Genomic DNA, 25,434 nt, shown 5'->3' with positions numbered 1-25,434 from the left:
CACCTCTGAAATGTCAGCCTGGATTATGTGCTTCTACGACCTCCTACTTCAGAGACAAGAGTGCTATCACTGAGCCAAGGCTGACACCTAAATACAAGCTTTTTTTTGTGAGACTGATACAAAAATGTCAAGCTGATTAAATTGTGAGGGGGTGGGGGGGAGCTAATTAAAGAGGGTCACAATTTAGTTTCCAATCACTGAGGAGGTCTGCAAATATGTTTCCTATAGGTCCAGTACAGAATTGATGTTAGTGAGATAAACTCTTTTCCAACACCAGCAAGTGGCCTGCCATTTTGGTTACCAAAGGTGCCAAGAACCTTTCAGATCAAGAGCATGGTAAATGGGTGTTAAGGAAAGTCTGCCACTCATTTCAATTGCAGGAATCCCCTGTGTCAAGTTAAATACTGTTGCCTGGGCCAACAAGATTTCCATTGCAGCCACCATGTTGGTGTCATTTCCTGCATTGTGGATACAGTGCAGTCCACCCTGATGGTCCAATGCATTATGAATGTTAGGTATGAAGGTATTTACTTCTGAGAGAGATCCATTCATCCTTCACAGCTTCTCATCCATTGTAGAGTGCCCGATGACATGATCCCATTCATGTCGTCTTGGCGTTCCCATACCCTTACTTTGAAAGCGGATGAATGACCACTCTACCTCTCTGATGTTCAAGGGAGGTAAGTGGTCCATAAAACAATCAACCATATGTGATAATGTTTTCCGAGTCTTATTGCAGAGCACACTTTCTATCAGTGAAGATGCAATGAACAACATCAAGGTGGGAGGGCAGTTACCAGATTCACTGCTGAATAATCAACACTCCGTCCAGAATCTCCATAAACAGTTGCCTCACAGCTTCCTCTGAAGGTTTGACCACTTTAAGCTTCCCATCAGGTCGAGTGCCTGTTGGTTGAAGGGCAGTTCCTGTTTGGTTGGTTCTTTTCCTTTATGGGATCCATTCCTGGCCTCTATTCAGGTTCTACAGGTGGTGGAGATGGCATTGACCCTGGTGTTGTCCAACTAGGTTTGATTCCAATTGTGTGAATTAGAGGAGGTGGGTGCATGCCCGAGCTGAATATTCATGCTCTTCTTTTCACTACCTCTTCAACAATGGCAGGTATCTCAGGTATTAAAATAGTATTTTTTCAAAGTGCGTAAGCCATGGTTTTGAGGTTTCTGATTAGCACATTGGATTGGTGACCAGTCCATTTGTTGTGAGGGTTTATGAGCTCATTTCCTGCTTGAGAAGGTGCTAAGATGTACTAATTGCGGTTCCCACTTTGATTTGTTTTCTGAACTTCAGAAATAGTGAACATGACAGGAGGAAAGTACATAATTTGCTAGTTGTTCACATTGCATACACAGTTCTTCATGTGAAAGTTTGAACAGACAACATCTGGAAACTCAACCCACATTCCTTTTGGTGCGATTAAAGGTATTATATATTTATAGTCTGAAAAATCTCTTCAAATAAACTTTAAAAAAAGTTCAGGTAATTAGAATGTGTTGTAATGTGGTCAGCATGGAATATGATATTTGCTTGAGGTATCAATCTATGTAGCATGAATGAAAGGTGCCGTCACAGAGCTGTAAGACATGACCTATGACTCACATAATTCATGCTCTGTGCACCCCCCCCCCCCCAATAATTGGTCATCCACCTTAGTCTTACTCTTTGGAACTCACTCCCTAAATCTCTTTGTTTGTGCCCCTCTCTTTACCTCCACAAAACCTAACTTTTGGTCATCCCTCTTAATTCCTTCCATCCAGACTCAGTGTCCATCTTCATTAAGCCTATTTTTGAAGCATCTTGGTACTTTTTTTGCGTTCCACTTTGATTTGTTATTATATATATATATATATTCCATTTTCAGCTTCAATCAATCTTCTCCTTTAAGACCCTTCTTAAAATTCACCTCTTTGACCAAGTCACGCCTTCTAATCTTTCCTTATTTGACTCGGCATCCGCTTTTCCTTACGCCTCTGGAAGCACCTTGGGGCATTTTTCTACGTTAAATGCAAGTTATTTGTTGTTGTTGCAAACGGAAGACATAAAACTCTGCCAAACGCTTTAAATGCCGTTATAAATTAAGTGAAAAATACAGTACTTATAAAAAGTGACCTCATTTGGAAGTTAGCAGCTTATCCCATTCGTGGGTTGTAATTCACCAACGGAGTTAGTTAATGATTTACTCTGAAAAATCTGGAACATATTTCACTTTTAAATATCGTTCACTTTTAATAGTGAAAAATATTTCAATAATGTGCACCGTTATACGATATTTATTTGTATTCCATTTCATTTTAGAGCTTGCACGTAAAACTAACTTCTGGAGGTACGTATTCAATAGCAACCCTTGAGCTCCTTATCTCCTCGCACTTGAACCTCTGCAAACATCTAACCAGTGATTCCAAGCCTCCTGATCACTTGCCAAGTAGTTGCAGGCGAGTCCCACCGCACTGTCCCCGAGCCAAGAGGACAGCTGGTCGCTTTTGGCTTCGCCATTTGTTTCAGATTCACCTTAGCGACGCCACTTCTTCGAAAGAGCAACCAGATTTCAGCACAAAACCATGGAGAACGGCTTGGGTGAAAACATCTACGAAGCCTCCGACGTGGTGATTAAGTACGAAGCCCCTGAGATGATGGTTCAGTATGAAGCCCCTGAGATGATGATTCAGTACGAAGCCCCTGACATAGTGGTTGAGAACACTTACGAGACCTCTCTCCAGATGGACGATCGGGTGGCATACGACCAGGTTGCCCGCTCCCCTTCCCCTTCCCCTTCCTCCGCTTCTTCTTCCAACCCGGAGAGTGCAGACCTCAGCGATCTCCAAGGAGCGCTGCATCACAGCGGGTCGGAGCCCGACCCGCAGGGGGAACGGGACAGCGGTGTTTACCAAGAGGTGTTCGAGAGCGACGGCGGCAGCTCGGGCAGAGAGAGCAAAGAGGTGCAGAGCGACTGCCAGAGCCCCGAGACCTACAACAGACACTTCAATGGCAGCCCGAGTGAAAGTGTCTACGATCATCAGCAGCAATTCGAGATTTCTCTGTATGTTAAGGTAAGGAATCTCTTCAGAGGTGACTGACCCCCCCCCTCCCCCCCCAATCAGTTCACAACTTCCAAACATTAGATTTTTTTAGCGTCCCAAGAAGTTTATTTCTAAAATACTTTTCATGTTGAAACAGCAATTTCCAGGGTAGTAAAAATCACCAGAAACCCAATTGTTCCTCTGAAAATACACAAGGAACAATGGAAATGTTCCCACCTGTGCTGGTTTGCTTTCTTTTACTAGGTGGTTTGGGAGTGAGGAGTGCAATTCACCTATAGCCAGACCAGCACAGAAACCCCTTCACCACCACCACCGCCAACAGAACCACTAATAAACAGGAGCCCCTCGTTCCCTAATTCAACTGAACCCCAGAGACCAAGAACAAACTAATTTTGGTAACTCTTAAATCTACATCGTTCTCAGCACAAGTACAATTATGGCTAGAAAGCTGAAAGTATCAATGTACTCCTCCAACTGCATTGTGCAATCAAAATGTACAACGGCTACAAAAATATGTTAATGTAAATTCTTGAGAATTAAAATAAATAATACAAAGGGTAATTTCCACCATGAGTTTTAATGAACCTACAGCCCTGTTTAATAGTTCAGCTTTAAATTTCACCTGTTACAGATTAAAATAAATCTTCATGATATTTGCTTTTTAGAACATTACAGTAGAATGAAACAAATTGTAAACTTATATGAAAAATGGATGCATTGCTGTCGCCCTACGCATAGCCAACAACATTCATGTATTTATAGTTGGAGGCAGTCACTGTTGGGCGCTCACATCATCGTTGAGAGAGGGGGCTGTAAAGCTCTGTGCACTTGTGGTTAAATGGATTACTTGCTGACTGTTTGCTTTTGATTGCAACTGAGATTTTTGCCAACCACAAAAAGGTGACAGTCAGTGCTTTTGAATTGGTGAAAATAGAATGGCAGTACAGGTCACCTTAATTTAATTTTTTACACCTGAGTAATACTGCATTTACTGAGCAATGCTGCCACAGCACATATATTGAATTATCTTGGCACTGTATATGTAGTGAGCTATACATCACTGCATGTACATCAAGCCACATGCCACTGTGAGATATACTGCTCCTGTACATATATTCAGCTATGTGACACTTTCATGTGTGCCCAGCCCTGATGAGGATTGATTGCAAAGCACCAGTATATATGGAATGTTGAATGTTAAAGACAGTTTGTCTCTTTTAAGGTTACCAGTGTCTTTTAAAGATTACTTTTGAGAGCGTGCATTTGATCAAATTGAAACCTCTTGAGAATGATGTTTCTTTTCTACTTTTTAAAGGGGAATTGTCAATATCTGCCAAACAACCAGTGGAGAATTCAGTGATGTGATTACACCAATGACATCACTTATTGTATTTGGGACAATATAAAAAAAATGTGTTACATGAGTTCATGCTGTAGTAGCATGGATTGTTCCTTGTGGCTAACATTACAGTGTTGTGTACTTGGACTATTTCTCTATGTTAAAGGCGCTATATAAATGCATGTTATTCCTCAGTTCTCTGAATTGAGCTTGCCTGGAAATTCTCATTTCAGATGTTAATGCCCCTTTAGGATGTTATTGAAATCATTAAAATAATCAGGTTAGTTTCAAAAGTCACCCCTTTGTGGTCTTGATATAGCATATATCTCCTGTTATCCATCTTTGAGCTATAAAGTTTTACTTAAAGGATTGTAGTAAGTCTGAGATTGCTGTTACTAAAAATATCCTATTGAGAAATGTTGTAAGGCTTCTTCTTAGATTTTCGAATTTGCCCCATGGAGCAGATCACAAATCTTACACATTCTAATAAAATCCTGTGCGACGATTTTGAAATACTGAAGCTGAGGACCAAGTGTTAAAATGGACGTGACAGAGAATATTGCAATGCTTGGTATTAAATCCTGTGGACGACTGAGAAGACTTTACAAGTAGACCTTCAGTCTGTTTTGCCAGTCTATAGAAACAGGTGGACTGGCAAGTGCCCCTGTGAATATTAAATGTGCCCCTCCTTTTTCAGTGAGAATCCTGAAGAATCTGGTGACCTTTCAGGGGAGCTAATCTGCCCCTGTACAGAAAGTGTAGTCTGTAAACCAATTTATTGAGATACTTATTGACAAGTTAATGCTCAGATTAAATGAAATTAATTATCTAATTGGTAGAGAGAATGGGCATTAATATCTCTGATGGGCCGTATTGCTAACTGCTCAACTGCTACAGCTCAATTCTTACATCACAGTTCAATCTATCAATCCACTTGCAGTATATTTTGTTTTGGATTTGAAAGCCTAAAACAGTACAAAACTACATCATACATTAACCAATTCTCAGCTCTCTAATGCCGCATAAAGCTTGCTGGAACATTTGTTATATCTCTATTAATTGAGTGGCCAAAAGAATACTCACTGAGAAAATATATAGTAAATGTGTCCACCTCTCATACAACTCCCTCCAATCAAGTTTCTTCCCCTCACACTACACCAAAATGGCCCTAAAAGTCACAAACGACATTCACTGTGACTGTGGTGCATTATCCCTCCTCTGCCTTTCTGTAGATTTCGACATGGTCAACCAGACCATCCTCCTCCAACACCTTCCCTGCGTTGTTTAGCTCTATAGGACTACCCTCGCTTGGTTCAACTCTTAACTATTTGATTGTTGCAAGAGCATCTCTAGCAATGGTTACTCTTCCCACCCATTCACAGTCACGGGAGCCCTCTAAGGATCTATCCTTGGACCCCTCCTTTCCCTCATCTGCATGCTCTCCCTTGGCAACATCATCTGAAGACATGGGTCAGCTTTCACATGTACACTGATGACACTTAGCTCCACCTCTCCATTACCTCTCTTGAACCTTCCACCACCTATATGCTGTCAGAATGCTTGTTTAACATCCAGTCCTGGATGAGTTGTAAATTCCTCTAGATAAACATTGGGAGTCTGAAGCCATCATTTTCGGCCCCTGCCGCAAATTCCGTACCCTTGTCACCCTCTCCATTCACTTCCCTGACCTTTGTCTCAAGCTGATCCAGACTGATTGCAATTTGACATCCTGTTTGATTCTGAGCTGAGTTTCTGACCCCATTTGCTGCCCATTACAAAGACCACCTCCTTCTACCTTAGTAACATCAGCTGCCTTTTCTCCTATTAGGTCCCATCTCCCAATGAAGCCCTCATTCATACCTTCATCAGCTCCAGACTCAAGTAATAACCCTCCATCTCACACGTCTCTCTCCTCCTTTAAGACCCTCCTTAAAAGCCATTTCTTTGATGAAGCTTTTAGTCATCATTCCTAGTATTTCTGTCTTTTTTCCTCAGAAGTGCCGTGGAATATTTTGTGCATTAAAGGTGCTATATAAATGCAAGTTGTTGTAGAACATAAGACATAGGAGCAGGACTAGGCCATATGGCCCCTCAAGCGGCTCTGCCATTCAGTAAAATCATGGCTGATCTTCGACCTCAACTCTACGTTCCTGCCCGATCTCTATATCCCTTGATTCCCTTAGAGTCCAAAAATCTATCAATCTCAGCCTTGAATATACTCAATGACTGAGCATCCAAAGCCCTCTGGGTTAGAGAATTCCAAAGATTCACAACCCTCTGAGTGAAGAAATTTCTCCTTGTCTTAGTCCTAAATGGCTGACCCCTTATCGTGGGACTATGTCCCCTAGTTCTCTCAGCATCTATCCTGTCAAGCCTTCTCAGAATCTTGTATGTTTCAAAGAGATCGCCTCTCATTCTTCTAAACTCCAGACAGTATAGGCCCATTTTACTCAATCTTTCCTTATAGGACAATCCTCTCATCCCAAGAATCAATCTAGTGAACCTTCGTTGCACCGTCTCTAAGGCAAGTATATCCTTCCTCAGGTAAGGAGACCAAAACTGTACACAATACTCCAGAAATCGTCTCACCAAAGCCCAGTACAATTGCAGCAAGACTTCCTTACTCTTGTACTCCAACCCCCTTGCAATAAAGGCCAGCATACCATTTGCCTTCCTAATTGCTTGCTGTACCTGCATGTTAACTTTCTGTGTTTTTTGTACCAGGACACTCAAATCCCTCTGAACACCAACATTTAAAAGTTTCTCACCATTTAAAAAATATTCTGTTTTTTTTATTCTTCCTACCAAAGTCAATAACCTCACATTTCCCCACATTATACTCCATCTGCCACCTTCTTGCCCACTCACGTAACCTGTTTATATCCCTTTGCAGACTCTTTGTGTCCTCCTCACAGCTTACTTTTCTACCTAGATTTGTATTGTCAGCAAACATGGATACGTTACACTTGGTCCCTTCATCTAAGTGTTTAATATAGATTGTAAATAGCTGAGGCCCAAGCACTGATCCTTGCGGCACCCCACTAGTTACAGCCTTCCAACCTGAAAATGACCCGTTTTCACTTTGTTTTCTGTCCGTTAACCAATCCTCATTACATGCTAATATAGTATCCCCAATCCCATGAGCCCTAATCTTGTGTAACAACCTCTTGTGTGGTACGTTATCAAGTGCCTTTTGGAAATCCAAATATACTACATCCACTGGTTCCCCTTTATCTACCCTGCTAGTTACATCCTCAAAAAACTCTAATAGATTTGTCAAATACGATTTCCTTTCATGAAACTATGTTGACTCTGGCTAATCATATTATGATTTTCTAAGTGCCTATTGCCATGTCCTTAATAATGGATTCCAGCATTTTCCTGATGACTGATGTCAGGCTAACTGGCCTGTAGTTCCCTGTTTTCTCTCTCCCTCCTTGAATAGCGGGGTAACATTTGCTACCTTTCAATCCATAGGGACCGTTCTAGAATCTAGGGAATTTTGGAAGATCACAACCAATGCATCCACTATCTCTGCAGCCACCTCTTTTAGAACCCTAGGATGTAGGCCATCAGGTCCAGGGGGTTTGTTGGCTTTCAGTCCCATTAATTTCTCCAGTACTTTTTCTTTACTAATATTAATTACTTTAAGTTCCTCTTTCTCATCAGATCATTGGTTCCCCACTATTTCTGGAATGTTTTTTGTTTCTTCTACTGTGAAGACAGATATTTGTTTAACGTCTCTGCCATTTCTTTATTCCCCATTATAATTTCTCCTTTCTCAGCCTCTAAGGGACCCATATTTACTTTTGCTACTCTCTTCCTTTTTACACACTTGTACAAGAGATGGGTGAGATCCTGAATGAATATTTCACATCGGTATTTACGGATGAGAAAGGCATGGATGTTAGGGAACTTGGGGAAATAAATAGTGATGTCTTGAGGAGTGTACATATTACAGAGAGGGAGGTGCTGGAAGTCTTAACGCGCATCAAGGTAGATAAATCTCCGGGACCTGATGAAATGTATCCCAGGACGTTATGGGAGGTTAGGGAGGAAATTGCGGGTCCCCTAGCAGAGATATTTGAATCATCCACCGCTACAGGTGAGGTGCCTGAAGATTGGAGGGTAGCAAATGTTGTGCCTTTGTTTAAGAAGGGCGGCAGGGAAAAGCCTGGGAACTACAGACCAGTGAGCCTGACATCTGTAGTGGGTAAGTTGTTAGAGGGTATTCTGAGGGACAGAATCTACAGGCATTTGGAGAGGCAGGGACTAATTAGGAACAGTCAGCATGGTTTTGTGAGAGGAAAATCATGTCTCACGAATTTGATTGAGTTTTTTGAAGGGGTAACCAAGAAGATAGATGAGGGCTGTGCAGTAGACGTGGTCTACATGGACTTCAGCAAAGCATTTGACAAGGTACCGCATGGTAGGTTGTTACATAAGGTTAAATCTCATGGGATCCAAGGTGAGGTAGCCAATTGGATACAAAATTGGCTTGACGACAGAAGACAGAGGGTGGTTGTCGAGGGTTGTTTTTCAAACTGGATGCCTGTGTCCAGCGGTGTGCCTCAGGGATCGGTGCTGGGTCCGCTGTTATTTGTTATTTATATTAATGATTTGGATGAGAATTTAGGAGGCATGGTTAGTAAGTTTGCAGATGACACCAAGATTGGTGGCATTGTGGACAGTGAAGAAGGTTATCTAGGATTGCAACGGGATCTTGATAAATTGGGCCAGTGGGCCGATGAATGGCAGATGGAGTTTAATTTAGATAAATGTGAGGTGATGCATTTTGGTAGATCGAATCGGGCCAGGACCTACTCCGTTAATGGTAGGGCGTTGGGGAGAGTTATAGAACAAAGAGATCTAGGAGTACAGATTCATAGCTCCTTGAAAGTGGAGTCACAGGTGGATAGGGTGGTGAAGAAGGCATTCAGCATGCTTGGTTTCATTGGTCAGAACATTGAATGCAGGAGTTGGGATGTCTTGTTGAAGTTGTACAGGGCATTGGTGAGGCCACACTTGGAGTACTGTGTACAGTTCTGGTCACCCTATTATAGAAAGGATATTATTAAACTAGAAAGAGTGCAGAAAAGATTTACTAGGATGCTTCCGGGACTTGATGGTTTGACTTACAGGGAGAGGTTAGACAGACTGGGACTTTATTCCCTGGAGAGTAGGAGGTTAAGGGGTGATCTTATAGAAGTCTATAAAATAATGAGGGGCATAGATAAGGTCGATAGTCAAAATCTTTTCCCAAAGGTAGGGGAGTCTATAACGAGGGGGCACAGATTTAAGGTGAGAGGGGAGAGATACAAAAGGATCCAGAGGGGCAATTTTTTCACTCAAAGGGTGGTGAGTGTCTGGAACGAGCTGCCAGAGGCAGTAGTAGAGGCGGGTACAATTTTGTCTTTTAAAAAGCATTTGGACAGTTACATGGGTAAGATGGGTATCGAGGGATATGGGCCAAGTGTAGGCAATTGGGACTAGCTTAGTGGTATAAACTGGGCGACATGGACATGTTGGGCCGAAGGGCCTGTTTCCATGTTGTAACTTCTATGATTCTATGATTCTATGATAAGCTCTTACAATCTGTTTTATATTTCTTGCTAGTTTACTCTCATGTTCTATTTTCTCCCTCTTTATCAATGTTTTGGTCATCCTTTGCTGGTTTCTAAAACTCTCCCAATCCTCAGGCTTACTCCTCTTCTTGGCAACATTATAAGCTTCTTCTTTTAATCTAATACTATCCTTAACTTCTTCAGTTAGCCACGGATGGATCACTTTTCCCATGGAGTTTTTATTTCTCAATGGAATGTATATTTGTTGAGAATTATGAAATGTTTCTTTAAAGTAGTAGTAAAGCATGGCTGTTGTACCAGCACTTTGATAATTCTTCCTCGCGTTCACCAACCACTTGTTGACTTCTATAAATTCAAGTTTGTTCTTTTGGTATCCATTCCTCCACATCAATATCTTGCACTTGTATTTTTAAAATTTCTCCCTATTTGGACCCCTCCTCACCTGGAGACTATTGCTGAGTATTATCCACAGCCACCAACTGCCTTTAGTGCCTGACTCGATTGGCTATTCTTCCATGGTGGGTGCCTTAACAGTGAGTGCTAGCAAGCTATTTGCGCACGGAGGGCATCATGGCCATGCCTGATTCGTTACTCACCTGATATCCACATGTACACTTTTCAGTCGGGGTCACTGGAAAGGTAACAGGAGTAGGAATCAGGACTGTCTGCTTTTTTGGGTTTTCTCTTCCCAGCCTAGAGCACTGAAGTCAATTGTAGAGTTTTAATTGCTGCTATGGTTAAGTTGACCTGCACTGGGGATTGAACCTCTGGCTTTCGGGTCTGTATAACATAGAGATTGCCTTTACCCACTGATTTCTCTGATAATGCTATACACTTAAGAGACCTCAAAAATTTTTGCTCATGGTGCTTATTGTATACTTCTAAAAATAGTTTATAAGAATGAGTTCATATAATTATAAAGGTGAAGAAACAACCCAAAAGACATTTGCAAAAAGAAAAGTATTTTAATGATATTTATTCTTAACCAGTTAATTTATTTTGAAAGTTAGATTTTCAAGTGGTTGTAACTTTAAACCCGATGAAGGGCATCATAGTAACCAAGAATATAGATGAGGGCTGTGCAGTAGACGTGGTCTACATGGACTTTAGCAAAGCCTTTGACAAGGTACCGCATGGTAGGTTGTTACATAAGGTTAAATCTCACGGGATCCAAGGTGAGGTAGCCAATTGGATACAAAATTGGATTGACGACAGAAGACAGAGGGTGGTTGTAGAGGGTTGTTTTTCGGACTGGAGACCTGTGACCAGCGGTGTGCCTCAGGGATCAGTGCTGGGTCCGCTGTTATTTGTTATTTATATTAATGATTTGGATGAGAATTTAGGAGGCATGGTTAGTAAGTTTGCAGATGACACCAAGATTGGTGGCATTGTGGACAGAGAAGAAGGTTATCTAGGATTGCAACGGGATCTTGATAATTTGGGCCATTGTGCCGATGAATGGCAGATGGAGTTTAATTTAGATAAATGTGAGGTGATGCATTTTGGCAGATCGAATCGGGCCAGGACCTACTCCGTTAATGGTAGGGCGTTGGGGAGAGTTATAGAACAAAGAGATCTAGGAGTACAGGTTCATAGCTCCTTGAAAGTGGAGTCACAGGTGGATAGGGTGGTGAAGAAGGCATTCAGCATGCTTGGTTTCATTGGTCAGAACATTGAATACAGGAGTTGGGATGTCTTGTTGAAGTTGTACAAGACATTAGTAAGGCCACACTTGGAATACTGTGTACAGTTCTGGTCACCCTATTATAGAAAGGATATTATTAAACTAGAAAGAGTGCAGAAAAGATTTACTAGGATGCTACCGGGACTTGATGGTTTGACTTATAGGGAGAGGTTGGATAGACTGAGACTTTTTTCCCTGGAGAGTAGGAGGTTTAGGGGTGATCTTATAAAAGTCTATAAAATAATGAGGGGCATAGATAAAGTAGATAGTCAAAATCTTTTCCCAAAGGTAGGGGAGTCTATAACGAGGGGGCATAGATTTAAGGTGAGAGGGGAGAGATAAAAAAGGGTCCAGAGGGGCAATTTTTTCACTCAAAGGGTGGTGAGTGTCTGGAACGAGCTGCCAGAGGCAGTAGTAGAGGCGGGTACAATTTTGTCTTTTAAAAAGCATTTGGACAGTTACATGGGTAAGATGGGTATAGAGGGATATGGGCCAAGTGCAGGCAATTGGGACTAGCTTAGTGGTATAAACTGGGCGACATGGACATGTTGGGCCGAAGGGCCTGTTTCCATGTTCTATGATTCTATGATTCTATAAGGGTTATGCCTGAAATATTAACTTGTCATTTCCCTCCACAGATGCTGTGCCTGACTTGCTGAGTGTTTCCAGCATTTTCTGTTTTTGTTTCAGATTTCCAGCATCTGCAGTATTTTATTTTTGTGTCTTTAAAACCTGTCTGGTTAAAAATATTCTAAGCCTAGGATTTGGATGAACTTGCATTGCACTTATGAAATCTCTTTTGCTGTTCATTAACCAGCTGACTGATGAGGTTGTTAACAATTAATTAAAATTTGTCAGTTTTTTTTAGAAGGGGGAGTATGGCTTTTTTCCCCTGCTCTCCTAAGCATTAAATTTCCTGTGTTTGATAGTGCAGAACATTCATCCTTCTCCTAGAGCGTGTAATGCTATTCTTGGCCAGCCATTAACTGACATCCATTGCAGCCTACAAAATATCTCTGGGGTGTTCAAACTACAGCCCATGGACCATATGTGAGCTACACGCCCAGGTACTCTGGCCTACTAAGCCCAGACAAATTAATGCATTTGTGCTTCTGGCTTACCAGTTTGTTCTATTTCAATTGAGCACACATGGAGATTTTGAAAGGGTTGTTTTGGCGCTGTTGCTTCACTGGTGAATAAATCCTAATCAGAACGCCCAAGATCTGTTAACTTGAGATATACGGGTGGGAGGAGAAAGGTCAGCAGAGCAATAGTGATAGGGGATTCTTTAGTTAGGGGAGCAGACAGGCGTTTTTGCGGTCGCAGTTGTGAGTCCAGGATGGTATGTTGCCTCCCAGGTGCCAAGCTCAAGGATGTCACTGAGCGGCTGCGGAACATTCTGGAGGAAGGGGGTGAACAGCCAGATGTCGTGGTCCATATCGGTACCAACGACAAAGGTAGAAAGAGGGATGAGGTCCTGCAGGAAGATTTTAAGGAGTTAGGAAAGAGAGTAGGAAGCAGGACCTCAAAGGTAGTAATCTCCGGATTACCCCTGGTGCCACGTGCTAGCGAGTATAGAAATAGGAGGATAGAGTAGATGAATGCGTGGCTGGAGAGATGGTGCAGGAGGGAGGGATTTAGATTCCTGGGGCATTGGGACCGGTTCTGGGGGAGGTGGGAGCGGTACAAGCCGGACGGGTTGCACCTCGACAGGGCCGGGACCAATATCCTTGCAGGGAGGTTTGCTAGTGCTGTTGGGGAGGGTTTAAACTAGCTTGGCAGGGAGATGGGAACCTGAGTGTAGATTCAGACAGGACAGAATCAGAACTGGAGATAGAAGGCAGAAAATTAGTAAGTGCCTTAGGAAAGCAGAGGAAACAAAGGTTAGGAAAAAAACAGCATGGGAGTTTGGCAGAGCTTAAAGGTATATACCTCAATGCAAGTATAGTGAATAAGGCAGATAAACTGAGGGCACAGATAGACACGGGGCAGTACGATATCTTAGCTATTGCAGAAACATGGCTTAAACAGGGGCGAGAATGGCAGCTCAACATTCCTGGTTACGGAGTTTTCAGACGAGATAGAGAAGGGGATAAAAAAGGAGGGGGGTGGCAATTTTGGTTAAAGAAATAATAACAGCTGTGAGGCGGGATGATATGTTAGAAGGATCATCAAATGAGGCCATATGGGTTGAGCTAAGGAACAAAAAAAAGGGCAGTCACACTTCTGTGAGTGTACTATAGACCCCCAAGCAGTCAGATGGAAATAGAAGAGCAAATATGTAGGCACATTTCTGAGAAGTGCAAAAACAGTAGACCAGTAATAGTAAGGGATTTCAATTATCCTAATATTAACCGGGACACAAACAGTGTGAAGGGTATAGAGGGCTCTTAAATTGCATTCAGGAGAACTTTTTTAGCCAGTATGTAGCAAGCCCAACAAGAGAGGGGGCAGTTCTGGATTTAGTTTTAGGAAATGAAGCTGGGCAGGTGGAAGGAATATCAGTGGGAGAGCTTTTTGGTGGTGGTGATCATAATTCAGTTAGTTTTAGCATAGTTATGGGAAAGGACAAAGATAGAACAGGAGTTAAAGCTCTCAATTGGGGAAAGGCCAATTTTACTAAGCTAAGAAGTGATTTAGCAAAAGTGGACTGGAAACAGCTACTTGAAGGTAAATCAATGTCAGAGCAGTGGGAGGCATTCAAGGGGAAGATTCAGGGAGTGCAGAGTAAACATGTTCCCACAAAGAAAAAGAGTGGGACTGCAAAATCTAGAGCCCCCTGGATGACAAGGAGCATACAGGGTAAGATAAGGCAGAAAAGGAAAGCTTATGTCAGACACCGAGAACTCAATACTACAGAAAGCCCAGAGGAGATAAATAGTGCAGGGGTGAAATTACAAAGGAAATTAGGAAAGCAAAGAGAGGGCATGAAAAAATATTGGCAAGTAAAATCAAGGAAACTCAAAGATGTTTTATAAATACATTAAGAGCATGAGGATAATTAAGGAAAGAGTAGGGCCTATTAGAGACCAAAAAGGTAACCGATGTGTGGAGGCGGAAGATGTTGGTATGATTCCTAATGAATACTTTCCGTCTGTCTTCACAAAAGAGAGGGACAATGCAGACATTGTAGTTAAGGAGGAGGAGTGTGAAATACTGGATGGGATAAACTTAGTGAGAGAGGACGTATTAAGGGGATTAGCATCTTTGAAAGTAGATAAATCACCAGGGCCTGTTGAAATGTATCCCAGGCTGTTAAAAGAAGCAAGGGAGGAAATAACAGAGGCTCTGACCATCATTTTTCAATCCTCACTGGATAAAGGCATGGTGCCAGAGGAGTAGAGGACCGTTAACGTTGTACCGTTGTTTAAAAAGGGAGCGAGGGATAGACCGAGTAATTACAGGCCACTCAGTCTAACCTCGGTGGTGGGCGAATTATTGCAATCAATTCTGAGGGACAGGATAAACCGTCACTTAGAAAGGCATGGAGTAATCAAGGACAGTCAGCATGGATTTGTTAAGGGAAGGTTGTGTCTGACTAACTTGATTGAATTTTTTGAGGAGGTAACAAGGAGGGTCGATGAGGGTAGTGCATTTGATGTAGGCTACATGGATTTTAGCAAGGCTTTTGACAAGGTCCCACATAGCAGACTGGTCAAAAAAGTACAAGCCCTTGGGATCCAAGGGAGAGTGGCAAGTTGGATCCAAAATCTGCTCAGTGGCAGGAAGCAAAGGGTAATGGTCGACAGGTGTTTTTGTGACTGGAAGGCTGTTTCCAGTGGGGTTCCGGAGGGCTCAGTACTAGGTCCCTTGCTTTTTGTGATATATATTAATGATTTGGACTTAAATGTAGGGGGCATGATTAAGAAGTTTGCAGATGATACAAGAATTGGCCGTGTGGTTGATAGTGAGGAGGAAAGCTGTAGACTGCAGGAAGATATCAATGGACTGTTCAGGTGGGCTGAAAAGTGGCAAATGGAATTCAATCTGGAGAATTGTGAGGTAATGCTTTGGGGAGGGCAAACAAGACAAGGGTGTACACAATAAATTGGAGGAAACTGAAAGGTGTAGAGGAAGTGAGGGACCTTGGAGTGCATGTCCACAGATCCCTGAAGGTAGCAGGACAGGTAGATAAGGTGGTTAATAAGGCATATGGAATACTTTTCTTTATTAACCGAGGCATAGAATATAAGAGCAGGGATGTTATGCTGGAACTGTATAAAACACTGGTTAGGCCACAGCTTGAGAATTGTGTACAATTCTGGTCACCACATTACAGGAAGGATGTAATTGCACTAAAGAGGGTACAGAGGATGTTGCCAAGACTGGAGAATTTTAGCTATGAGGAATGATTGGATAGGTTGGGGTTGTTTTCTTTGGACAGAGGAGGCTGAGGGGTGATTTAATTGAGGTATACAAAATTATGAGGGGCCTAGACTGAGTGGATAGGAAGGACCTATTTCCCTTAAAAGAAAGATCAATAACCAGGGAGCATAGATTTAAAGTAATTGGTAGAAGGATTAGAGGGGAGCTGAGGAAAGATTTTTTCACCCAGGGTACTGGGGGTCTGGAAATCACTGCCTAAACGGGTGGTAGAGGCAGAAACCCTCAACTCATTTAAAAAGTGCCTGAATGTGCACCTGAAGTGCCGTAACCTACAAGGCCACGGACCAAGTGCTGGAAAGTGGGATTAGGCTGGGTGGCTCATTTTTGGCCGGCGCTGACACGATGGGCCAAATGGCCTCCTTCTGTGCTGTAAATTTTCTATGATTCCATGATACACAAATTAATGTGAACAGCCAAACTTTATATATGGGACTGCATGGTATGGACCTGAAGGGAAAATCATAAAGGCAAAAAGCTTGGGGACTCCTGCTCTATCTGATTTTCCCTCTTCTCAACGGGGAGATTCCTCGCCTCCTCTTGATGTTTCCCTTAGGCAGTGAGGCTGATATTGAGGACTCTGCAAAGTGTTGGGATCAAACTTACGTCAAAGTATTCTTTAGCACTGTCTAAATGTGTTAGTTTCTTTAAAAAATATTTAATTAAAAGGTACTGTTTCTACGCTAGGAAGAGTTTGGACAGAATGAGGCACCTAATCCTAGATGCAAACAACAACACTTTGCTTTTCTATAGCACACCTCACGTATAGGAAGACCTCTTATAGTGCCATCCACTAAGGAGAGAAAACAGTGGATGCGAAGCGGGAGGCAAAAAGTGAAAACGGAAAAGGTTGGGTGGAGGCTGAGGGTGAGGCTAAACAGAACATATTTCAAAAACTCAAATCAACTCTGTGTTTGGTGTCAGGGTCAGTTTGTGTCTCAGTAGATGCTCTGCATACTTTAGCACAAATATGTGCAATGCTTTTAATGTTTGTTTCAGTGAAACTTTGAACTTTGCTAGTACCGTGGTGTTTTATATCACTAATCACATCTTTGTATGCATTTCTCTGTTTGGAAAGCTGACAGTCTCCCAACACTCTTTACCAGATGACAACTGTGAGAATAACCTTTATGAGAGTAAAACTCTCCTGTTGATAATTTCAGTCTAAAGGTCAATAACAACAACTTGCATTTAATGTAGAAAAATGCCCATGTGCTTTGTCGAGGTATAAGGAAAAATGGACATCGGGCCAAAGTTGAAGAGATTAGGAGAAGTGGCCAAAAGCTTAGTAAAAAGGGTAGGGTTTAAAGTGGAGAAAGAGGTAGAGAGACAGAAGAGTATGGGGAGGGAATTTCAGAGTGTGGGGCCTAGGTGTTGAAAGCACAGTTACCAATGGTGGGGCAAGGGGATGAGGGCTGCACAAATGGCCAGATTCAATAAATATGGAGAGTTTTGAGGGTGGGGGGTTGTTTAAGGCTGGAGAAGGTTACAGAAATAGCAAGGGATGAAGCCACAGAAGAATTTAAAGTCAGGGATGAGAATTTTAAATTTGAGGCATTGGGTGACGGGAGCCAGTATAGGTCAGCGAGGACAGGGGTGATGGGTGAACAGAACTTGCAGTGGGATAGAATACTACTGCAGTTTTTTGGATGAACTGAAGTTTATGAAGGCATGAAATGAGGGTTTCAATGGCAGATGAGCTGCAATAAGGAAAGGGGGGTGATGTTAGAGGTGAAAGTAGACAGTATTTGTGATGGAGAAATTATGGGGTCGGAAACTCAGCTTGGGAACACAGAGGATGTGAACAGTCTGGTTCATCCTGCATTGGACCAGGGATGGGGGATGGATACAAAATTATGCTGGGGGGCTGACGACAATGATTTCAGTCTTCACAATGTTTAGTTGGGGGAAATTATGACTGATCCAAGACTGGATGTTGAACAAGCAGTCTGACAGCAAGGTAGAGCTGGGTGTGGAAGCTGACTCTGCCTGCAGATGAGGAAAAGGAGGAACATTGTTGGGACAGGAAGAGAAGTCATTCTGGAGATAACACTGGCTACGATTGAATAGATAACAGTGGAATCAAACGAGAGCAGTCCCATGGAGCTGAATAAAGAAGGAGATGTGTTGGCAGAGGATCGTGTGTTTGACAGTGTTGAAGGCTGCAGAGAATTAGGGAGGAATAATGCACCATTGTTACAGTGACAGAGAATTTTGTGTGTCTATTGTTAGGGCCTTTTTAGTGCAATGGGATGGGTGGAATCTGATTGGAGACATTTAAAAAGGTAGTTCTAGATGCTAATGGGCACAGACCTGGGAGGCAACACCATGTTCAAGGACGTTGGAGAGGTAAAGGAGGTTGACGATAAGGCAGTAGTTAGTGAGGACAGAGGGGTTGAGGGTGGCCTTTTTGAGGAGGGGGTGAGGACCGATTCTGGACAAGTACTGTGGACCCACCAAGTAGAATCTTCTTCTATATTATTGCTCCGTTCATGTTCACTCTAAAACGCTCATTGTTCATTTCACAGAACACCAGTTTTATAAGTACGATATATTTCCTGGGGGCAAATGTACTGCAAGAGGCTTTCCCACCAAATGTTCATTTTCCTGAATCTCTTTCATTCTACCATTTGGTCATTTTCTCACCAGCTCCATCAATCAATGAAATTAATGGGGTAATTTTGCAAAAGCCCAGTCCTGATGTGGAGCCTCACCTGGAAAATCTTGAGGGGCAGATGCTTGAATTTGTGATACGTTTCCAGTGGGTTAGACGCTGCACCGGCAGTGCAATTTCATAATATTATCTCTTAGATGTCTTGCATACAACAATGTCACACAAGACAGAAAAAGAGTGACAAACAGAAAAGCACAGAGAGCGGCACAGAAAGAATTAGAAAGTGGGAAAGAAGCAGAGAGATGATTACAGGAAGAGACAATGAGGGGTGATTTTCAATCTCGCCATCTGGGCAATAACTTGGCGGAACAGATCGTCCACCAATTGTAGAACCTGCCCAAGTTTTGTTCATTGAAATCAACGAGATGAAAATCGGGTGTGTTCTACAGCGTGCGGGCGAACTGCGCACCAGGTTATCACCCAGGTGGCGAAGTTGAAAATTGCCCTCAATATTTTTGGTCCACAAGCAATGCCACCAGGGACTGTGCATTATTGTGTGCAATGCTCCTGTAATTATAAAACAGAACATCCTCTGACCCACCTTGAGCAAGATGAAAGATCCACTGTATAAGGCCAGAAATGCTAATAGTAGCAGACAAATATTTAATGCCTTTGAGTGAATACTTCAGTCCATTTGTCTAACAGAAGTATTAACATATTTATTACTTACTTGGCTATGATTTCTGCCCCCCCCCCCTCAACCAAACTGGCTGGACAAGCTGCTACACTCGCTGTCCAAGACCACACAAGAAGAATAGCTGCTTCTTTCAGGTTATATAGGGCTGCTGGCACACATAGTTTGACATGTTCTGGACAGGAGGCTATAAAGGGAGAAAACCAGGGGAAAAATTGAGACAAGGACAGAAGCAGTTAGTTCTGAAGTAGACCCATGGGAATTTCACATTTCCTTGCTCTAATCTGTACACTCTGCTGCATAGTAATCAGCAATCAGACACACACAGGCAGCGTTGATTTGTTTGCAGTTTGGACACTGCCTGAAGTTGCTTACAAAACTGACTAGTATTAAATAACCTGCATTAGTTAAGAATTTCAGAAAAATGGATATCAAAATTCAACTCCAGATTGCAAACTCAGAATATATTTTGTTCATAAATTGCAGAAAGAGTTAAGACTGGCACATATAGATTTTGATTCTGCATTTGGACTTGTGCTGGTGTGCTGTAACCAGGTGAAACACACCCCTTGAGCTCATTGTTCCCATCAGAGCGTAGGTTTTTATTACAAATGAATTGCCTGTTCACCTTGAAATATGACTATTGTGCAGCTCAAATGGTGCATTTATTGTGGGCTATAATGTGCATATCCACCCATCCAAATGTTCCTTCAAGAATACCCAGATTGTTTGTTTTAATTGCTAAAAGATTTAACCTGCATTTAGCCTTGAACAATACATTGTTTGGGTATTCTCATTCCATCTGGTATAATTTCCAAAAATATTTTTTTTGATTGCATAATTGACCATTTCAAAGTGCCACACGACACACCAGCCCTGGTAAGGATGGGCAGTTGATGTGCTCACAGACCTTTATTAATGCTGCTCTACAACCAGCACACTGTCTCCATGTTCACTTCAGCAAAATCTCAAAACAGTATATGGTAAGTTTCCAATCTCAACTGTGTAGTCTTATGGAGTAACCAAAATATTTCACCACAACGATGGTGAAACATTCCAGTTAGCCAAGTGTAGCAATGACCAAAATCTGGGACCAGGTCACCTGCCTACCCATGCCAAGGTTGGTGTGTGGCATGTGGCGACAGAGAGGAAGGAAGAAAAGGAAAGGATTGCATTTATATAGTGCTTTATCATATCCCTCAGAAACATCTCAATCAATACATTTCAAATACAATGCATTACTTTGAAGTGCAATCAGTGTTTTATACAGGCAAAAAAAAAATCAATATATATAAAAAAAAAAGCAAGAGCATATCCGGTACACAAAGGTTAATGTTTTGTGCTTACTGAGGCACACTTGTGTATTCCCCAGCAGTTCAATGTTCACTTTAATTAATTACATACAGAGATATTTGCTGAGTTTGCACATGGAGAGATTGGTGATAAGATGGTAAGAATGTTCCCACTGGGTGGGAATGATGGATCACCTAGATACATGAGGGCAAACTTCACTGGGTGAATATAGTTCATGTACTGTAAACTCTAATACTGTAAGTGCCAGTATGTGTAATGGCTAGTTGATTTTGTTTCAAAGGAAAAATAAAACCTGTAGAATTTTGGCTTGCCCTATATCAGGCTAGGTATTAATACAAAAGCAATGACTTAAGTCATCTAAGCCCTACATTCTGGGATACCCTTCCTAAACCCCTCTGCCTTTCCACTTCCCTCTCCTCCTTTAAGACCCTCCTTAAAGCCCACCTCTTTGACCCTTCCTAATATCTCCTTCTTAGGCTCGGCATCCATTTTTGTCTGATTATGCCTTTATGAAGCACCTTGGGATTTTTTTTATGTTAAGGGCACTATATAAATGCAAGTTTTTTTTTGAGGGCTGAGTATCATTCCAGTTTCTAAAATACGTTAAGATGCATTTATGTAAAGTCCCATTGTTAAATATTATGAAGTGGATCATGAGATCTGCACAGAACAAAAGATTATTAATGCCGCAATAATTTATAAATAAACTTTAACTGTAATCCTGTTGAACGCTTGGCCTAGATTTTCCGATCAATGTTATTTTAACATTTGTGTTAAATCATTCAATTTAAATGGGTTAACATTGGCATTAAAATAATGCTGACCAGGCTTTAATCTTTTAGTTTGATGTAGAAATTGTATGGCAGCTCTTAAGTGATATATTTTGTATCCAACATCAGCATCTAGCACTATTACATTAGATATAATGGTTAAATGCAGAGTGAAGGGGATTTTATGTTGATAGTACATTGTCATTGGTAAGTGCGTGGTAGTCCCACAGCTCATGGCACCCTATAATATGAACCGACGAGCTCTGTGGCTCTAATGGCGTGTGGGACCGAGGTTTTTATTGGTCTTGAGAGTGTAGATCAGAAACAGGATAATGCAGGTCTCTTTCTATTTGCTCTAAAGTGGGGAAATGAAGTGCATGAGCACTAAAAAGGAGAGGGCTGAGTTTGGAGATAACAGGTATCGCTTGAGTGTCATTTTTCCAGAGTGAAAGCACCATTATAAAAGTGATTTAAAGCTCCCACTGTTTTGCTTCCATGGGAACTGGTTTGAGATTTGCCTAGCTCATTTTAGGACCCTTACAGCTGACAGGGATGATTCTTCCCATCAGTCTGGATTGGAAAGTACACTGCCTGCCTGGATCCTACAAGACAGGATTTTATTCCTTTGCTGTTACTCCAGTAGTACTGGGGCAGGGATGAAAACTTCAGTGCTGACTCATTCCATCCGATCCCTATCAATTTATATGGCCGTTTACTGGCATCAATTCTTACAACAGTGGACATGCTCACAAATACAGGTGGGTGCATTTAAATGAGGAGGTAATGACAGTAAATATCATGTGTCGTTACTGCCTCAGCAATGCTGGACACAATTCATGGCAGCGTACAGAAGTGGACAGAGTTCCTTGGGGCAACAAGATGCGGGGGAGGAATTTAAATGGCCACAGTAGGGACATCACTGGAGAGAGGGATTAAGAGTTAATTTGCGGACTTGATGAAAATGACTTACTGATTGGGGGCAGCTGTATGTTCACAGTTACAGATAGTGCTTAGCCCTTTAAACTTGTGGAAGCATCAAAATACTATCGTTTCTCGGTTCCCTGCTTCGCCCCCTCCCCCGCGGCCCCCCCCCCCCCCACCCCTATCCGCCCAACCACCATCACCGAAGTGGCAAGCTTCCAAATAGAGGTGGCAATACCGATGGGAGAGTCCAAGCAAAACATTTAAATTTAAGATGACCCTGGAAAATTTGCTGGATCAGCATTGGGTCACTAGGGTGGGCAGAGGTCTCGCCCCGCAGAAGTCTCATCCCTCAAAGGCCCTGCTAAGGGAATATCAGAAGCTAGTAACCAAATTAAAAAGCAGGACCTCACGGGTGGTATTCTTTGGATTACTACTGGAGCCACGTCCACAGGTGATCATGCCAGGGGAAAAACTTTCTCACAAAAAGTCTTAGATTCAGAATAAATTGTGATTATTGTAAACGTCTTGTGTAATTTCTTGTAGGAGAGTGGAAGTAAAATTACTCACATTTAAAAGGGAGAAAACCACATTTTCCTCCTGAATCAATGAGCCATTAACAAAATTATGGGAACACACAGCTTTGAAAAAAGATTCCCGAGAAAGCAGTTTTGTTAGTGGGAATAAAAAAAGGGCCGAAGGGCACCTCCGATATCTCAACAGGTTTAGCCAGGTAGCTCACCCATACAGATGAGAAAGGTCCGAGTTCAATTCCTGGTCTGTGCTGAGTTACCTGATCTGGAGCTGTGCAGTTCTACACACATTTTTCATGGTTGGTCACCAACAAGCTCCTAAAAAAAAAATTGGCCTTTTTCATAAAGCCACTTTGGAGTACAATGAATATTTGGAGATCGCTAAACACAGACAAATAGTTCATTAAGATTTTCTACTGGGATTATGCCGCTTTGTATTCATGTGTTTATTGCTAAAGATTCATAGAAAATAAGTTGTTGTTGGGTTCCTCCGTTGTCAACCCAGAAAGAGATAAACAAGTGTCATGTTAGTTTAAACCTGCTCCAGTACAAGCTGTGATTCAGGCTGAAATTAATCCCTGCCCTTTTCTGGCTTTGTAATATAGCACAACACAAGCCTGACATTGTTTTTTAACACCACCATCACATTATTTATATAGCATCTTTAACATAGAAAAGTCTCCCAAGGCGCTTCATACATGCATGAGGAAAACTGACGGTAAGTCAAAGAATGTGATATTAGGAGGGGTGACCAAAAGCTTGATCAAAACGTAGGTTTTAAGGAGGGTCTTAAAGATGAGGGAGGTTGAGAGGCAGACGGGTTTAGGGAGAGAATTCCACAATGTAGAACCAAGCACAGAGGCCAATGTTGGAATGAAAAGAAGTGGGTGATATGCAAGTGGATAGAGTGAGAGGAACAGAGAGTTGGAGTGGATTGTAGCACTGAAGGAGGTTAGAGATAGGGAAGGGTGAGGCCATGAAGGGACTTAAACATAAGGATGAGAATTTTAAAATTTAAGGCATTGGAGGATTGGGAGCCAATGTAAGTCAGCAAAAACAGGAGTGAAAGTGAGCAGAACCTGATGCAGAATAGGACATGGACATCAGAGTTTTGGATGAGTTGAAGTTTATGGAGGATGGGAGGCCATTGGAATAATTGAGTCTGGAGATGGCGAAGGTCTCATGCGTGATCTACTTTAGGACGCTATTGAATATGAGTTTGTGATGAATAACTTTGTGTGAAAAGTTAACCTCATGGAACCCTTATACAGCTTCTGACTCACAAGAGTGGAACAACAACAACAGCTTTAATTTATATAGCGCCTTTAACATAGTAAAACATCCCAGGCGCTTCACAGGAGTGTTATCAAGCAAAATTTGACACCGAGCCACATAAGAAGATATTAGGATAGGTGTGTAGGTTTTAAAGAGCATCTTAAAGGAGGAGAGAGAGGTGGAGCTGAAGGCACGGCTGCCAATGATGGAGCGTTAAAATCGGGGATGCGTAAGAGGCAAGATTTGGAGGAGCACAGAGATCTTGGAGGGTTGTAGGGCTGGAGGAGGTTACAGAGATAGGGAGGGGCGAGGTGATGGAGGGATTTGAAAACAAGGATGAGAATTTTAAAATTGACGCGTTCCTGGACTGGGAACCAATGCAGGTCAGCGAGTACAGGGGTGATGGGAGAACGGTGCAAGTTAGGATACTGGCAGCAGAGTTTTAGATGACCTCAAGTTTATGGAGGGTGGAAGATGGGAGGCCATCCAGGAGAGCATTAGAATAGTCGAGTCTAGAGGTATCAAAGGCATGGATGAGGGTATCAGCAGCAGATGAGCTGAGGCAGGAGCGGAGACGGGTGATGTTAAGGAAGTGGAAGTAGGCGGTCTTGGTGATGGAGCGGATATGTGGTCGGAAGGGTCAAATAGGATGCCAAGGTTGCGAACGGCCTGGTTCAGCCTTAGACAGTGGCCAAGGAGAGGGATGGAGTCGGTAGCTAGGGAACGGAGTTAGCAGCGGGGACCGAAGACAATGGCTTCACTCTTCCCAGTATTTAGTTGGAGGAAATTTTTGCTCATCTCAGACAATCAGTGTGACAAATGAGAAACAGTGGAGGGATCGAGAGAGGTGGTGGCGAGGTAGAGCTGGGTGTCGTCAGCGCACATGTGAAATCTGACATGTTTTCGGATGTTGTCGCTGAGGGGCAGCATGTAGATGAGAAGTAGGAGGCGGCCAAGGCTAGATCCTCGGGAGACTTCAGAGGTAATGGTGCGGGAGTGGGAAGAGAAGCCATTGCAGGTGATTCTCTGGCTACGACTGGATAGATGAATGAAACCAGGCAAGTGCAGTCCCACCCAGCTGGACGACGGAGGAGAGGCGTTGGAGGAGGACGGTGTGGTCAACCATGTCAAAGGCTGCAGATAGGTCGAGATGGATGAGGAGAGATATTTTACCATGGTCACAGTCACATAAGGGTTGTTTCAGTATTGTGGCAGGGGCGGAAACCTGATTGGAGGGATTCAAACATGGAGTTGTGAGAAAGATGTGC

General features: G+C 42.5%; 1 protein-coding gene across 1 annotated transcript in view; it reads left to right on the top strand.

Annotated features, from left to right (window-relative positions):
• Positions 1 to 2,325: 2,325 nt before the first annotated feature.
• LOC137321806 (chloride intracellular channel protein 5-like) overlaps positions 2,326 to 25,434 on the top strand; it is a 164,935-nt gene continuing 141,826 nt past the window's right edge. Inside the window, exon 1 of the mRNA XM_067984484.1 lies at positions 2,326 to 3,063. Within this exon, the coding sequence (XP_067840585.1) occupies positions 2,575 to 3,063 (489 nt within the window). The 5' untranslated portion in view covers positions 2,326 to 2,574. The remainder of the gene's footprint in view (positions 3,064 to 25,434) is intronic.

The sequence above is a fragment of the Heptranchias perlo genome, chromosome 5 (assembly GCF_035084215.1).
Source record: "Heptranchias perlo isolate sHepPer1 chromosome 5, sHepPer1.hap1, whole genome shotgun sequence".
Classification (NCBI taxonomy): Eukaryota; Metazoa; Chordata; class Chondrichthyes; order Hexanchiformes; family Hexanchidae; genus Heptranchias; species Heptranchias perlo.
This window is presented reverse-complemented; position numbering and strand designations above follow the sequence as displayed.